Source organism: Equus przewalskii, chromosome 2, assembly GCF_037783145.1.
Source record: "Equus przewalskii isolate Varuska chromosome 2, EquPr2, whole genome shotgun sequence".
NCBI classification, from domain to species: domain Eukaryota; kingdom Metazoa; phylum Chordata; class Mammalia; order Perissodactyla; family Equidae; genus Equus; species Equus przewalskii.
Window position 1 is genome coordinate 76,028,924 of NC_091832.1, and position 17,974 is coordinate 76,046,897.

General features: G+C 36.5%; 1 protein-coding gene across 13 annotated transcripts in view; it reads right to left on the reverse strand.

Annotated features, from left to right (window-relative positions):
- TMEM144 (transmembrane protein 144) overlaps positions 1-17,974 on the reverse strand; it is an 85,848-nt gene that overhangs the window by 33,021 nt on the left and 34,853 nt on the right. For 7 of the 13 annotated variants that reach the window (XR_011537074.1, XR_011537073.1, XM_070608805.1 and 4 more), the window contains 3 exons: positions 16,798-16,917; positions 15,555-15,652; positions 11,027-11,080 (listed from right to left, as the gene is read on the reverse strand). Coding sequence is in view for 8 of the 13 variants with exons in the window: in XM_070608805.1 (XP_070464906.1) it covers positions 11,027-11,080; positions 15,555-15,652; positions 16,798-16,917 (272 nt within the window). In the remaining 5 variants the exon portion in view is untranslated. Of the gene's footprint in view, positions 1-3,651; positions 5,297-7,045; positions 7,145-11,026; positions 11,081-15,554; positions 15,653-16,797; positions 16,918-17,974 lie in introns of those variants that run through there. The other 6 variants (XM_008522682.2, XM_070608808.1, XM_070608809.1 and 3 more) reach the window with 3 other exon arrangements.

The window sequence follows — 17,974 nt, forward strand, 5'->3', positions numbered from 1 at the left end:
AGGGAGGCTAGGAAAGTGAGTTTCTGCCTTCTACCTTTAGGAGGTGGGAAGCTTAAGTTGCAAAATTTCTCAACTTTGTCTCCATCTTTGTCTTTTTTGCGTGTACATGCTTGTTTTGAAGTTTTCAAAAGTACTAAAAAGAATAAAGAGGGCAGAAAGAGAAAGCAAGAATACAATCCCATTTACAGCCACAACAAATACAATAAAATACCTAGGAATAAATATAACCAAGGAGGTAAAAGACTTGTATGCTGAAAACTAAAAGACGTTGCTGAAAGAAACTGAAGAAGATATAAAGAAATGGAAAAATATTACATGCTCATGGATTGGAAGAATTAACAGACTTAAAATGTCCACATTACCTAACGCAATCTACAAATTGAATGCAATCCCAATCAGAATCCCAACGACATTTTTCAAGGAAATAGAAGATAGAATTCTAAAATTCATATGGAATAACAAAAGACTCCAAACAAAGTAATCCTGAGAAAAAAAGAACAAAACTGATGTATCACTCTTCCTGATTTCAAAATATACTACAAAGCTATAGTAATCAAAACAGCATGGTACTGGCACAAAAACAGACACACAGATCAATGGAACAGAATTAAGAGCCCAGAAATAAACCCACACATAGATGAACAGCTAATTTTCGACAAAGGAACTAAGAATGTACAATGGAGAAGGGAAAGTCTTTTCAATAAACAGTATTGGGAAAACTGGACAGCCACATGCAAAAGAATGAAAGCAGACCATTATCTTACGCCATGCACAAAAACTGATTCAAAATAGATTAAAAGACCTGAAACCATGAAACTCCTAGAAGAAAAATAGGCAGTACATGATTTGACATCAGTCTTAGTGGCATCTTTTCAAATACCATGCCTCACTAGGCAACGGAAACAAACGAAAAAATAAAAAGTGGGGCTACATCAAACTAAAAAGCTTCTGTACAGAAAAGGAAACCATCAACCAAATGAAAAGACAACCTAACAACTGGGAGAAGATATTTGCAAATCATGTCCGATAAGGGATTAATATCCAAAATATATATAAGAACTCACACAACTCAACAACAACAAAACAAACAACCTGATCAAAAAGCAAACAGAGGATCTGAACAGAGATTTTTCCACAGAAGATATACAGATGGCCAACAGGTACATGAAAACATGTTCAACATTGCTAACTATCAGGGAAATGCGAATCAAAGCTACAAGGAGACTGGGGCTGGCCCCGTGGCCGAGCGGTTAAGTTCGCGCGCTCCGCTGCAGGCGGCCCAGTGTTTCGTTGGTTCGAATCCTGGGCGCGGACATGACACTGCTCATCAAACCACGCTGAGGCAGCGTCCCACAGGCCACAACTAGCAGGACCCACAACAAAGAATATACAACTATGTACCGGGGGGCTTTGGGAAGAAAAAGGAAAAAATAAAATCTTTAAAAAAAAAAAAAAAAAAAAAGCTACAAGGAGACATTATCTCATGCCTGTCAGAATGGCTTTTATTAAAAGAACAAGAAATAACAAGTGTTGGAGAGGCTGTGGAGCAAAAGGAACCATCATGCACTGCTGGTAGGAATGAAAATTAATGTAGCCACTGGAAACCAGTATGGAGATTCCTCAAAAAAACTAAAAATAAAAATACCATATTATCCAGCTATTCCACTTCTGGGTATTTATCCAAAGAACAAGAAAACACTAATTTGAAAAGACATATGCACCCCTATGTTCACTGCTGTATTATTCACAATAGCCAAGACTTGGAAGCAACCTCAGTGCTCATCAATGGATGAATGGATAAAGATGTGGTGTACACACACACACACACACACACACACACACACACGCATGTGCGCACGCACGCGCAATGGAATACCAAGCCATAAAAAAGATGACATCTTACCATTTGCAACCACGTAGATGGACCTTGAGGGTACAAGCATAAGCTAAGTGAAATAAGTCAGACAGAGAAAGACAATTACCATATGACTTCAGTCATATGTGGAAGATAAACAAATAAACACACAGATATGGAGAACAGATTGGTGGTTACTAGAGAGTAAGGGGGTTGAGGGGAGAGTGAAAGGTGTAAAGGGTCATATTGTAATGGATGACAACTAGACTTTTGGTGGTGAATGTGATGCAGTCTATACAGAAGTCAAAATATAATGATGTACACCTGATATTTACATAATGCTATAAACCAATGCAACCTCAATTAAAAAAAATAAAGAGGAAAATAACATTCATCCATATTCTCTTTATGCAGACTTAATTATTATAACATTTAGACATATGCTTCTGAGATTTTTTGCTGTTGATTCTTTAACACATATTAAAGAACATGTATATGAATTCATTGCCATAAAAATTAGCGTTAGAGCTTTCTCTCAAGATCACCTTGACCCCAGTGTCCCCACTCTGATCTCATTTATCCTCACTAGAAGCAAAGTTTTCTTGTATATGTTATTATTATGAGTTTGGTGTATATATTTTTCTAATCTTTTGCATATATATGCATTTGTAGAAAATACATATTACTTTGATTTTTTTCTTTTTTTTTTTTGAGGAAGATTAGCCCTCAGCTAACATCTGCTGCCAAACCTCCTCTTTTTGCTGAGGAAGGCTGGCCCTGAGCTAACATCCGTGCCCATCTTCCTCTGCTTTCTATGTGGGACGCCTGCCACAGCATGGCTTGCCAAGCAGTGCCATGTCCACACCCGGGATCCGAACCGGCGAACCCCGGGCTGCCGAAGGGAATGTGTGCACTTACTGCTGCACCACCGGGTCGGCTCCTATTACTTTGATTTTTAAAATTGACCTAAATGATATCATACTGTGCACGCGGTTCCAGAACTTGCCTTTTTCACTCAATGTGTTTTTCAGGTCTACTAACACTAATACATCCGGGTCTAGTAGTTAGCAGCTCTGAGTATAAATAGACCAGTACAACAGGAATTAAAGAAGAAGTGATAGCTCAGGGGAAACGCTGTATCCTTAATTCTTTAAAAGTCATTACACATTTTTGTTCTGATAGTAGAAAATTCCCGTAAGCCGGATACCAGCCTCATTGGGCTGCTAATTCTCCACTTAGTGCCGTGCTGCCTCTGCACACAGAGGGCAGACTCTCTTCGGTAGGGATAAGGTGCCCTTCCAGATCAGGTGAGACAGAAAGCCAAGCCAGAAAAAGTTAAAAGAAACACAAGAATTTGGCCATGCTAGACAAGAAAAAATAAAACCTCAAAACCTCGAGAGATATAGGCATTAACTTCCTAAGGCAAGCCAAGAACGTGGAGATCTGGCAGATGCCCGTTCTGACTCACCTCTACGGGCTAAGCTGCTTGGTAACCATTTTGAGAAAGCTTGTTTTCCCCACACCGCTCGTACTAACACAGACACTGGCATTGTCTGGTAACAGAAACTGCATAATGGTGAAATATTTTTTTTTATTTTCCTTCTGCAGTTGCTTTACTTCACATTTAAAATTTTACATGTAATTGGGCAATCTCAACTGAAGAATAATTAATTGCTATCAATATGACATTTTAAAACATATTTAAGTGAGAAAAACAGCTTTTGTATCATGTCAATTTATTCAAAGTTATCAACCTAATTAATGCCATTTCCGGTTAAAATTAAAATGAGTCTTCGTAAGATGTTACAGTCAAAAGTTTATTTATATTAGCAATTCATCAATTAAACAGGGAATCTAGTACCATCTTTCAATCGCATTCATATAGAGGAACAGTAAGTGGTTGTTTGGATGGGGTAGTTGGAGGGCAATAGCTCTTACAAGGTATTCTCCTATCTGTAGATACATTTTCTTTCTCAAACAACACATAATAACTGCCAAGAATTATATAATATTTGCCAACTGCCAGACACTCATGAACATACTTTACAGATTTTAATTATTTGAACCTCACAGTAACCATGCGAGACAGATTCTAACATCATCTTCAGGTTACAGTGAGGAATCTGATACAGGGGCTCAGGGACTCACCCAATGTCACACAAGCATGATGAAGCAGAGGTGGGTTGAAACCCATACAGGTTAGCTCCAGCATGCATACACTTAAGCAGAATGCTATTCCGTCTCTCCCGCACAGCCAGGTAACATACTATCAGGTGGGAGTGGGTGAAATGTACACTTCACTAGGGCTTCTATCATTCTGAGAGTTTGGGATCCAGTGTGATTAACGTTATACTAGCAGTTCCACTTCAGTTTTCTTAAAGAAAGGAAACCAGTGTGTCTGTCATTTTCTTTTGCCTGGTGGAAACCACCAGTGAAAACAGGAAGAGAACCTCCAGCTAAAACAGGGACTTTAGAAAAGTATATTTCATAAAAAAAATAATAAATTATACATGCAAAGGAGTGTTTGGTCCCTTTAAATTCTCACTCTGATAAGCTAGAACCTCACTTCAAAAACTGTAGCATTTCTCTCAAATTTGGAAGGGTACATACATATATGTGCATGTATTCATGTGTGTGTACTTGTGTATGCATGTATGTGCATTATACACATATTCTCAATACTGGGAAACTTTTGTTTTCTGAGGATGGGTTTTAACTGGAGAGAATCAAAAGCATTTTGAGCTAAGACGGGCGGGTAATGTAAGGTTGGGCAACATTAATGTGAAGTAAAAATAAATTTGGGCTAAATATAATGAAATGGCCTTTTTAACATTCAGTTACCAACTCTGACATTTGCTTTTCTAGCAAAGGATCCAGATATGTTTGGGGTCTAATTCTATCATAAGGTCATTAGGTAAGTCTCCTCCTCTCTCCTCTCGCCCTCACTTTTCTGCCTCTCCTCATTAATGAGGGTAATTTGTTGGAAATTTGGACATATATAGAATTCTTTGTATGTGAACTCCACCTTGTTTTCTAGATTATGCAACACTAAGTACATACTGTGGTAAACGGAGCGCCCTCCAATGTAATGCTATAAGAATGTAGACATTTTAGTCACCTAGTAAAGTCCTACCTTCATAAATAGTTTATTAGAAGAATTTTTCATTTTTATATTTGACTGAAACTCAGTTTTCCTTTATTCTCACATTTATGGGATGAAAAAAATCATTTACCCACTCCAAGACAGGCTGAAATCCATTTGCTGTATGAAAATGAACTCTGTTCTCAGCACAGCTGTCTAGCGTCCAGCAGAGGTGTTCTCTTAACCACTGCTGCCATCTGCTGGTCGTGTGATTGTTAGAGTTTAGAAAAAGCAGTGCATAGCGCTCCACTCAAGATGATGCAAAATGCAAGTATCATTAAGAGGTAGTTTTGTAGACCCTGAATAATAAAAAAGAATAACCGTAATCAAGAAAATCTGAATCAAATACACAAAAACTACGGATTCTCAAGATTGCTAGGGACCTTACTAAGCATCGCTATAGTCAACTGTATGCTTTTTGCTCTCCCTCCAAGTAATCATCCAAGTTCTCATGAAAACCCACAATAACCTTACTCATTCACCCATTCAGTAAACACATGTGGGCTCCCACTATGCATCAACAAGTGCTAGGGTTAACATGGTGAGCAAAATGTGCCCTTATTCAGCTAATGGTATAATACGAAAGGCAGGAATAAAACAATTATAGAAAAGAATGTTACAAAGTGAGAGGAGTGTTAATAAAAAAAAACCATGGTTGTTTCTGAGTGTGTTGCAAAGGAATCTTAATGAGCTGTTTTGGAGGGTGGGGAGTTGAGCTTCTGACTCTAAGTATCAACGAACTGGGTAGGGAAAGAGGGCAGCGGGTAGAGATGCCCGGCAGAAAAAATTTCATGTGCAAAGCTCTGCTGTAAGAGAAAGCATAATACTCGCCAGAGACTGAAAGGTCAGTGTGACCAGAGCATGAGAGTTAAATGGAGCAAGATGAGGTGGATGGGCTATGGGCCCAAGTATACAGGGATCTTATAGGCCATAGGTTCTACTTTCGAGATTTATTTTTCCAAGCAGTGGGAAGACAGTAAAGGAACAAGCACAGCTGGATGGGGTGAAGAGATCGGATTTGCATTTCATAAAACCCACACTTTTTTGCAGATGGTGAACAGATTGGAGTGGGCCAGAATGGATGCAAGCAGACCAATAAGGAGGTGACTAGAGTTTTGGGGAGTGATGACGAAGTGCAGATGGAGTTAGAGATCGATTTAAAGGGTGAGGAAGAAACAGAGAGACTAAGTTTGATTCGTCCAGCTATGCATGGGTGCACTGGTCCTAAAGATGGGAAACACTGAGAACCACCTCCCAATGTAGGCAGCCCATCTTTAGATTAATAAAGAAATACCTTCCTGTGTTAAGTAGAGATATTTTATTTCCTGTATGTTCTATCTCAGGGGTACAGATAGATCAATTCTAATCTCTCTCCCACAAGATAAACCTCAAATCTTGAAAAATAACTGTCTTATACCTCTGAAGCATCTTTTTTCCTGGTCAATATTTTAGCTCCTTTGATCATTTTTCATATGGAATGGTGTCAAGCTCCCTCGGTGTCCTGGCTGTTCCCCTCTGAGTGACTGCCAGGTTGCCTACATCCCTCTAAACACAGACCCCAATACTCTCAGGAAAATTTTGAACTTCACCAAGTAAAACAGGACTAGCATCTCTAATTTTAGATATATGGTTTAAAATTGCATTGAGATCGCCTGACAGTCAAATTATATAATACTATCATTAGCTCTTATTAAGAGTGATGCCAATTAACACATAGCCAAAACACCAAAAATGGATATCCTCTTTTTTCAAGTTAATAAAGAATTGGGTTACAGTGGATTAACCAGCTTCTGTTTGATGAGCACAGAGAGGTCTTTGCAAGTTGAGTTTGGGCCAGTTCAACTGTATGATTCTCTGTGAGCATCAACACTATCAGAAGTCACTCTCCTCCACGTTCTCCAAGTGAGTGACAGCACCACAAAGCCTTGTCACGTATGGAGCAGCTTATTTACACACACACACACACACACACACTCCCGCAATAAGGTTTTAAGGTTCCCTGACATCTTTTCCTTAGTTTTAAAGACCTGCAACCTTTAAGTGCCTACCTGGTGCAGAGTAGGCACTTAATAAATATTGGTTCAAAGAATGAATACATTCAGGTGATTTCCAAATGTGTTTTCTGAATTAGACAATTGATGGCATCACTGAAATAAGAAAAAACAATATATGGAGCCTCAATCATCAGCACTTTACAATTTAATTATGTGAATACTTTGCTAAGCTTTCTATTTTATTGTCTATGTAGACAGAAGAATAGTTCTCAGGAGTAAAATATTTTTCCCCTTTAAGAATCTGCCCAAACTGCCTAGTCTCCTAGAAAAAAAGATCTATTATATTTGGGCAATTGCAATAGGTTTCCTCTGTCAAAGGTGAATGTCAACTCTTAGAAAAATCATGTTAACATACTCCCCAAAGCCAAAAGGTTTTAACTTGGATTTTTGAAGCAGCTACTAAAATAATGAGTCATCTCATTCTTTATCTGGGAGTAGCTACCGACCTATAAATTGTTGGGGCAATAATCCCCCTGCCTTGGTATTACTGTGGACATACTGACTAAAGTTTGTTGCTAAAAATATAATGGCTATCTAGCTTAAAATAGCTAAATGAAAAATTCTAAAACAAATTTCCCAAAGAGGAACGGATATGAGATATAAAAGATTGTCAGAAGCGCAGAGCCTCCAGCTGGAGCAATGATGGTATTAAAATGAAATAAAATCATTAAACTGTTTCACACACAAAGTACGTGGACTCAGATTAAGTCCTTACTGCTAAAGGTCGTAGACTTTGTGTCTCTTATGTGTCTCTGAGGACTGCTTCAAGACACAACTGAGATGACCTAAAAGTCGTAAAGATAAACGTTTTGCTTTTGTTTTCCTCTAGGGTTTTATCTTGTTTCTAAGAAAAATAATTTTTAAAAAAATTCAGATAGGATTTTGGTTTCACTGTTCAGTTGATAACTCTTAAACTAGTTGGCATGTAAAGTATTTAAAACTTTCCTTTAAATCAGCTGTCCAGAAGCAAGTAGGCATCTGCACTGAATAAGCATCACTGGACACGCCTTAAAATTTGCTTGTAGACAGATTTGTAAGGTTTTTTTTTAACTCTAGAAAGATCAATAAAACTCACTCTTTGCTTTCAGCTTGGTCCTCCCTCTCTTTATTTTTACATTCATACTTGGCCAAACTTGAGAACTCACTGTCAAAATTCCAAATAGAACACCACTGGGACTTTACAGGACTCTACTGAATGTAATTGGAGACGACCGCCTGGTAACAACCGTGAGTTGTTCCGTCAGGAATACGGTGAGTCTCCTCATTCGTTCTGATATTCTTGTGTGTCCTATGGTAAACTGCTGTAGTAAAGTAAAAGGTTTTATAAATCCAGCACATTCCTTGTTATTTTCTTATATTTTTATAGTTTTTGTAGGTATTAATAGCATTTATTTTTCTCTTTTTAATTGATTATTTGTGGTATATTAGAAAGCGATTGATTTCATATTACTTTTATATTTCAGCACTTTACCAAATGATGTTATTGGATCTCAAGATCTTCAGCTGATTTTTTTTTCTTTTTTTTTTTTGAGGAAGATCAGCCTTGAGCTAACATCTGCTGCCAATCCTCCTCTTGTTGCTGAGGAAGACTGGCCCTGAGCTAACATCCGTGCCCATCTTCCTTTACTTTATACGTGGGACACTTGCCACAGCATGGCTTGATAAGCAGTGCATATGTCCCCACCCAAGATCCGAACAGGCGAACCCCGGGCTGCCAAAGTGGAGCACACAAACTTAACCGCTATGCTACCGGGCTGGTCCTGATTTTCTTAGACTTTTAAAGACAATAATGTCATATGCAAATGACAATTTTCCTATCTATATCTATTCCTCTTATTTCTTAATTTTATCCTCCCACACTGGCTAAGATCTCCAGAAAATACTGAATAATAGCAGTGATGGAAAATTCTTTGACTTCCAAATTACAGAGAACTTTTTTTTTCAGCTTTATTGAGGTATAATTGATAGAGAACGCTTAGGTTTCACCTTAGTTATATATTTGCTAATGTTTTTTGATAGATATCTCGTATCAGTTAAAGCTTCCTCCTATTCGTAGTTTTACTAAGACACTGTATTCTTAATTAAAAACTGGTTTTTAATTTTAATAAACGCCTTTTGAATATATATCATCTAGTTTTTCTGTTTATCTAATATATAATAAATTACATTAATTAATTTGCATATTATGAACCATCTTTGCATTCTTGAATTAAACCTTACTTGGTCATGACATCATTCTTAAAAGTTCCTCCTCTATTTGGTCTGAGCTGTCTTTTTAAAGATACCTTTAAAAATTTTTTTTTAAATGTCTTTTAGCATCTTTTTAGAGGACTCAGGAATTAACACTAGGCTCAACAGTTAGGGATTGTCTCTCTCAAGGGAGTTCTTGTCTCCAGGGAAGAGAATTTTTAATTCAGTATTGTTATGACTGTGGTAGTGACTAAAACAATTTTCAAATGCTTTATAATAAATCTATTCTTAGTTTGGGCTTCTTTATACCTATCATTGCAGATAAGGTATGGTCACTCACTTGCTTTTTTCTAAGGCGTCAGCATGTTATACTGCATAATACCCAATTCTTAAATAGAAATTATTATCCTTTGTGAGGCAGATGAAATATCTGCAAAGAGATTTCCAGTGTGTTTTGGGCATAAAATTATTATTTGTGGGGGACCAGCCTGGTGGCATAGTGGTCAAGTCCACACACTTGGCTTCAGCAGTGTGGGGTTCACGGGTTTGGATCCTGGGCGTGGACCTACACACTGCTCATCAAGCCATGCTGTGGTGGCATCCCACATACAAACTAGAGGAAGACTGACATGGATGTTAGCTCAGGGTCAATCTTCCTCAAAAAAAAAAAAAATCTGAAAAAATTATTTGTGGAAAGCAACCCTATCTAAAATAAGTGAGAAACATGTGTGTGGAAGTAACTTATGTGTCTATAAATATTTTAAGTTGTCTCATATATTTAAAAAAGCAAAAATTAAGATCATGATACAAATATCTTCTAAACAAATTTATTATTTATTTAACCTAAGAATCTTCCTTGCACTATCAAATTATGGCTTTCTAAATCAAAACATTTCATTTAACATGAATGAAACGATGTTTTAAATCTAAAACTGAATAATCATTTTAAGTATTAGCCAGGGATACAGTTCACTTTATGGTTCCCAGAAATTAGCCACATCAGCTCTTCTTAGAACCAGGAATTATTTGTTATTACAGCTGCATATTAAGACAGAAAATATTATGTCTATGCTGCCTTGACAGTGTCTCTGGATTTATATTGTTTTTAATAAAAATGATTACAAAATACTCTTCACACATATTCCTCAACTGAAGAATTTTTCTACAAATAGAGGTAAGTGGAAAAAATTCTAAAACAATTTTTAATGAAAATATACACACACACACCTTAGAACTATTTGATGAATGCAATTTTAAATCATCATCATTCACGCTTGAAAGGGAAGTGGTGGTTGCTACCTGTTACCATAACTGTTTTTCTATAAACTTGCTGGTTTGATACGGAGGCCTCTGGAAGGCACGAGAACCAACAGAAAAATCTATTCCCAAATTCCATCTGCCTCAAGGATATTGTAATCTTTGAGATAAAAAACCTTTCATCTTGTTTATCTACCATATTTTACACTAAACAAAATTTCCTGCTATCCCATTTCATTGTATAATTTAACCAAAATCTCTTAAGGGAAAATAAAGTCAACTAAAGCATTTTTCCACTGGGAGTAGGGTGGAGAGAAACACATTTCATAATTATCATATCTTTCACGTTTTCTTTCCTAGTTAGGGATGATAACATTTTGAATATCTGACCTGTCAACTCCATCCACATGTTTTCTGCCCTGGACTTAGGAGTCACAGTTTTCAGAAAAATAATACAAATGCAATATTAAATACTCTTCTTATCTGGATCTATATCTGTTTTCTAAATCCGTCCTTTCTTGCACATACCTGTATTTCCTTAAACATGAAGACACCCCACATTGCAGCTATAAATCCGGGACCCTTAAATAAAAATAAGAACTTGAATTAAATTGGTTATGACTATACTCTGAAAATATAGCAAATTGAACAGCTGACTATGTACTTAAACAACTTTCTATCATAAACACAATATAACAATATCGTCAGGGAAAACGATTCATAATCTCAACCCTAACTCAACATTAAGTTAAATTAAGTAGCATTAGGTAAAAAACAAAGAATTTTTTTATGTAATGTTTTCATTTTTATTATAATATTTTGGGCCATATAATGCTTTTCTTTAGTATAATCTATTTATAATAAAATATTTTAATAAGCAGTTTTTTTTTCTAGTGAACTAGTCCCTTAGGATACTAGAAATGGGAGTAATAGGAAAAGTTGCAAATTTATAACTTTCTTTGGCATGAGATAATGTCATAACTGAAGAAATTTTAGTGTGTACTTTTGGCCCTGACAAATAATGTACATACAGAAGTAGCATGTACTTAAAAAGTTTTTTTTAGCTGATACTACTGCACAGGAATCAACTATGTGTAACATTAAACTCTAGTGAATGTTGAAGGTAGTATTATGGGAAGATAGAAAAACCATGTAAGGAAAAATAAACAATGGGTTAGTGGCAAGAGACAAAGGCAGCAATGAAATAATACAGGACACAGGAAATGAGGAGAAATAAGACAGAAAAAAAGGATGGTTCTGCAGTTTGAAAACTTGAAGCTATTGAAGTTTGTTAATTTTTTTAGCTGAGAAGGGAAAAATCTGGCATTTGGATTAATCGTAGTCTTTGTGGAGAAGGTGTATTGTATCAGCATTTTTATGATTCCTTTTCAAGTCCTGCACAAACTCTGGAAGAGTTCAAATAATTCCAACATGTGTTTTCCCCCTCCACTTCTCCAAGTGTCTAAAAGGCTGGGTCAACAGTTTGACTCCAATCCCGGTATGTAAGCGAAGTGATAAAAATACATTACTCTCTGTTTATCAGCATCTGGAAAAGTCAGTATCAAAAGAGCCAGAGAAATAGGTCAAAGGAACTGTCTTTTATCAACGACGTAAGGTCCTAAGCTTCCAAATTCAAACCAAACAAGAAGCGTCTGGGTCCTCTAGGCAATTCTGTACTAACTTTGGGCAGGACAGGTGGAAACAATAGAAGAGAGGATAAAATATTAATGTTATCATGCCAATTGCTCAAGAATTTTATCCTCTTTAATCTGGAAATTTATTTCTCTTCAAAGAACACAGTAGAAAACAATATCAAAAGGTATCACTGACCATTGAGCCTCTTTGGCTGATGATCTTCTAAATATTAGTTTAGACATGGCCTAAGGGTTATTGTCAGGAGTGATGGGGTCGTAGGAAATGGTGCTTTGCTAAAAGTAATGCAAGCGTAAGTCAAAGTGTATGCAGATTCTTTGACTCAGGCAAAGGAGAGCCAAAGAGGAGGGACATTTTAGATAACAGACACAACTGTTGTGGCAATTGGGATTGTATATTTTCCTCTTGTAAATTAATATAAATTACACATTTGTAAATCAGCCTTTGAGAACAAGGTGAGCTTGAGCCATCTTGAGAAGCTGAACCTTCTGGATAAGCTGATTCAGCTTTGAGACTCATCAGGGCAGACCTGGAGCAGAGGTAACAAGCCCTTTCTCCTGCTACATGGGTTTTTGTTTTTTCTTTTGTTCCTTTTTTTTGCTTGTTTTTTAATTGATTATTTGCCAATAAACAATATAGATGCTGCTTTCAAGGAACTCATAGTCTAGTCTCTAATGGATATGTAACAATGGAAATATACATACCTGTGGAGCACAGCACTGCTGGGATTTGAAATGTACTCTTTTGAGAAAATCAGATTGACCATATTCATAACTGTTAAAGCTAGGGGATGGGTATGTATAAAATTTTCCATTAAAAAAAGTTAAAGTTAAAAAATCTAGCTCTATAAAGAAAATAAAGAAGAATATAAGATCCTTGAGGATAGGGACTAAGTCTTTTCTGCATGTGGATAATGTTGTCCTTGACCAGAGTAACAAAATGGAAACCAAGCAAGAACCTTGTAGCAATAAAGATAAAGCAATAAAGGGAATGCCCTCACCTCCCCGAAATACCTGTGCCTCCCAGGTAACAATCCCCAAGCACTAGAGGAAGCTACACCTGGTGCGTGAGAAGACTTTGCTTATATCATGGTGGTTCGAGAATAATCCTTCCAATGGGCAAGTCTCCAAAACCACAGTGACCATTCTCACCACCCTCAGCCCACATTCCACCTACCTTAGCAATTTATTTCCACTGAATTAGGCTTGAATGTTTTGTCTTAAGTCTTTACCATAACTTAATACAAAAAACAGTGGTAGGAAAACTGTATCTCTGTCTATAATAAAATTTTTGTGAAGAATATTATTTATTGTTGTTCAATGTCCCCTGTAAAAGGCTCCATATGGTAAATTCTATTAAGAATTTAGTGCTAGAAAATAATTGATATTTTCTGAGGAAATAATGTTACTCATTAAAAAGAATTAGCTACCGCATTGTATTACCCCCTTTTGTATGCACAAAGCAAAACTTAATGTTTAATCACCAAACTAAGCTTGGTGCTTTTCGCTTCCTTTCACATTTTTATCCTAGCTTTGATTTTCTATTTGTGTTTCTATTTCTATTTATTTGTCTTGTGTGACTTAATTCTATCTGTGTATCTTATATAAAATTGCTCCAAGCCCTTTTTGGACAACCCACATTTGTTCAAGAACATAACTTGATTAAAAGACGAAATCACTAACATGACAAAGTTTCAATTTGATGGGATTAATGAGTTGATCTATTTTAATAAACATTATTCCTCCTTGTGCAGTGGGATATTGCTGTCAAACAACATTTGCATCTCTAGTTGAGGAGCATATCATGCTGCAAACTTTTCTCTACAAATGTACTTTTAAGCATTTAACTGGTAAGCATTATACCTCATGGTCCATTATATTTCCTGGTGTTATATAGTGACTCCTAGCATTAAATATACTTGAAATGATGAGAAACAAACCCTTTTTGGAAAGAATTTGGGTTCTTTGCCATTCCAGTGACAAGGACTTAAACCTAAAAAACTTCCTTATAACTTGCCTGATTTTGATACCAATTTCCCTCAGCAGAGATCAAGAACGTCAAAACGTGGGCTCTTTAAATTTAAAAAACCCTTTATTATTTGAATTTAGTTGTTCTTTAAAGTGAACTATTTTACGAACACAATAGAACTGTCAAAAATATACTGTTTGAAATCCAGAATTTATATTAAAATTTAAGGATGTTTTAAATTTTTACGCAATGTGTTTTAGACTAGACAACGTGCTTTTAAGAAGTTTTCTAGGTTTGCACGGGTGTGGTGCTAAAATGTTTTAGGCAAGTTTTGTTGATGATGATGACGGTTTAGGAAGCAGGGGATGCAGGTGAACGACCTAAGGTGTCTAAGTAGACACAGGAGCCCACCATTAAAGCAACTAATTCCCGTGTGGGTGTCAGTCCCAGTGCCAGAATGAACTCGAAACAAACTCTAAATTGGATTCTGTACTGATGGCACAAGGCAGCACTGTGCACTGGAAACTCTGTACTCAGAAGCCTTGAGAGTTCCACTGGCTGTGTCACTTCAGACAGCGCTCTCAGCCATTGCCTCAATTTCTCATCTTCAAAATGGGGACAATCCTATCAATTCTTGTCCTGCCTAAATCAAAGAAAACATTTTTGCTTTTCTCTTACCTAACTATGTGCTAATAAATGGCACCTAAAAAATCAGATGAAGCAAACTGTATTATGTATGCTACAATAGACGACATCATCCAGAGACAATACTTTGCTTTAGCACTTTCTGAAAGCCTTCCTTAAAAATACTGAAGTACCGGGGCTGGCCCAGTGACAGAGGGGTTGTTTGCACACTCTGCTTCGGTGGCCCTGGGGTTCACGGGTTCATATCCAGGCGTGGACCCACACAGTGCTCATCAAGCCATGCTATGGTGGCATCCCACATAAAAAGAGGAAAATTGGCACAGATGGTAGCTCAGGGCCAATCTTCCTTAACAAAAAGGAAAAACTACTTAAATACCATATGAGGAGAAGGCTGAAGTACTTTCTGTCTCACAAAGTTGTCATGAGATTCAAGTGTGATAATATACAAAATAGCATTTTTATATTTATAAACTGTTATATAGAGATGAATATTGTTATAAATAACAAATTATAATGTATCCAAATCGACATTAGACAAAATGGCCAAACAAAAACTGCAAGGATATTAAAGATTAACCAACCTGGTAAAATGAGGTTAGCAATGTTCCCTTAGCAATCAAGGACATAAGATTAGAGGGCATCAGTTTATCTACATGAATCTATTATATTAATTGTATTCCTTAAAAAATCAAACTCTATGACGGTCTGTAGTGATCTGCTAAGAACGCTTCAGAAAAATTATATTGACATTTGGAAAATAAAAATTTGGAAAAATACTCGAGCTACTTACAGCAGTGATTATCGGGAAACTGACCACAGCACTGAGAGAGTGGTTAGCTATGAACCAACAGCAGGTGGCTGCTGCCCAGAGGACCCCTGACACGAATCCTGAAACACACACAGACACCCCACATTTACAAACCACGTGCCTCTCCTGAAAAGGTACACTCTAGGTAGAGCAGGAATATTCAAGGGCACATATTAACGCCTTCCTATCAATACTGTTGGCCAACATGCATTTTTGAGCTGTGTTTTATGACCATTTTGGAAACCACATGATTTCTCTGATCTTGACTGCTGTGGGTATAATTATTAATCCTTTCACTTTACTGACAGTAAATAAAGTACCCAAAGTAGTAATTGAGGCAAAGATTGGATAGTAGAGAGGGGCTTAGGGAAGACACACGATCTGAACATGCTCTGCAAACACCATTTACTCTAAATCATGAACACATAAAAATGTGTAAATTCAGAACGATGCTTATAGCTAAGGAAAAAAAAACTCCCAGAATTTGAATGAAAATACTAGCTAAAATTGTCAGGATACTTTAGTTAGGCATTGAGTAAATCTTCTACCGTTTTCTATACTGGTATAGCGGCACACTTTGGCTTAAATGAATCAGGCACTCAGAATGAACCTCTGACATATGCTTTATTTTGTTCTTTAAAAAATTTTACTTGTGGACCTATCTCCAAATTGACTTATAGCAAACTCATAAGTGAGAAATTAAATATATATTTTTACCATTAATGCCTAATGGATTAAGTCCAAAAGTGTGTGCATTTAACATATACGTGTTTTGAACTCTAAACAATTTCTCCTTACTTTTTGGAGAAAGTGTTTGTTTTCCCAAGTGACTGCAGATTCCTATTTGTTGATACTTTTTCTTTTTTTCAATAGAGTCCCAGGACTCTGACTTTTAATATCAATCCTTAGATAGTGAAGAAGAAATAATAAAGGCTGATGGTCAATAGACAAGATGTTTTGATACAGGAAATGATCTTAGATTCATCAATCGAGTTTTAGCTTCTGTAATAATGACCGGCATTTCATATCTAGTTTCATGCATTTTAAATCCTTCATATTTGGTGGCAAACTGGGCCAAAGTAATTCAGAGAATGAACACACACACAGGTACACACACACACATACTAAGGACGGCTTGGCTTCCAGAAAACTATTATTCAAGCTAAAGGAGTAGAGAATGATACTTCCAAGGAGTAAGAAGATTTTCTGTAGTACAGATTCTTACCTGGCAAGACTGCTTTAGGATATAGTTTAGGATTATTTTTCATGGCTATACTGTAGGCCAGAAAGTAGACCGTGCTTGTAAGAAAGATGCCGCTGAAGTGTGCAAAAACATAGTCTAAATCTGAAAACACAGATTATAAAATTCTCAAGTGTATTATTTTAATCATTTCAAATATATTTAAAGTTCTAAAAATAAACTTACCAAAATTAACCTCAAAAGTAAAGGAACCATCAATTATATTTTATCATCCTAGTTTTCTATATACTGATTATATAGAATTTTAATTAATAGATTTAAAACCTAGCAATATTAAGCAGCAAATTAGTTACTACAATCAAATCTAAAAGGCTGGTTTTCATGATTATCTTGGAAAACTAAATAAGAAACAATACACATTATGTGAATATGATGTTAATATCTCCTTTTTAAGAATAGGTATTCAGACCTAATTTTGCTAATGGTTAAAACAATTGTAGCAAATCTCCAAGTGGGCTGTAGTGGGGAGTGTGTGCGAAAAAATTCGGGGAATGCTGATTTTATATAGCCTACAATCAATCTGGAGACCAGCATCTCTGCTGTAGATGTCAGCTATACAGAAGGATATTCAGAAAATTATTCCAAAGAGGGTTTTTATTCAATTGTTTATTATAAACCTAATTACATGGAGGAGTTAATGAAACATGATGGTGGCCTAAATTCTGAGAAACCCCAACTCTACTGACTATTTAAGCAGACGGTGCTTTGGCCATACACATGGGTTCACTACAGGTTCTTGGCTGGGAAGGCCACATTGGACTCAGGCTTTCTCTCAACTAAAATTTTGACAGAGGTGACTGGCCAGGTTAAGGGAGGAAAGCTTGATGATCAAAGAGTTTGTCTATTCTTCTGAAATCTTAAATCCTACTTCTGAATCTCATAAGAGCAACACATTCCTCTATGGACCACCACAAAAGGCAGCATAACATAGTGGTTAAAAGCACAGACCACCTGGGTGCGAATCCTCAACCCACTACTTGCTAACTTTGAGACATAGTTCAATTATCTAATCTCTCTCTGCCTTAATTTGCTGAATTGCAAAAAAAGGATAATAATGGTATCCAGCTAGTAAGGTTGCTACGAGAGGCAACTGAGTCAGGACTGTAACGTGGTTAGAATGGTGCCTAGCACAGGCCATGTA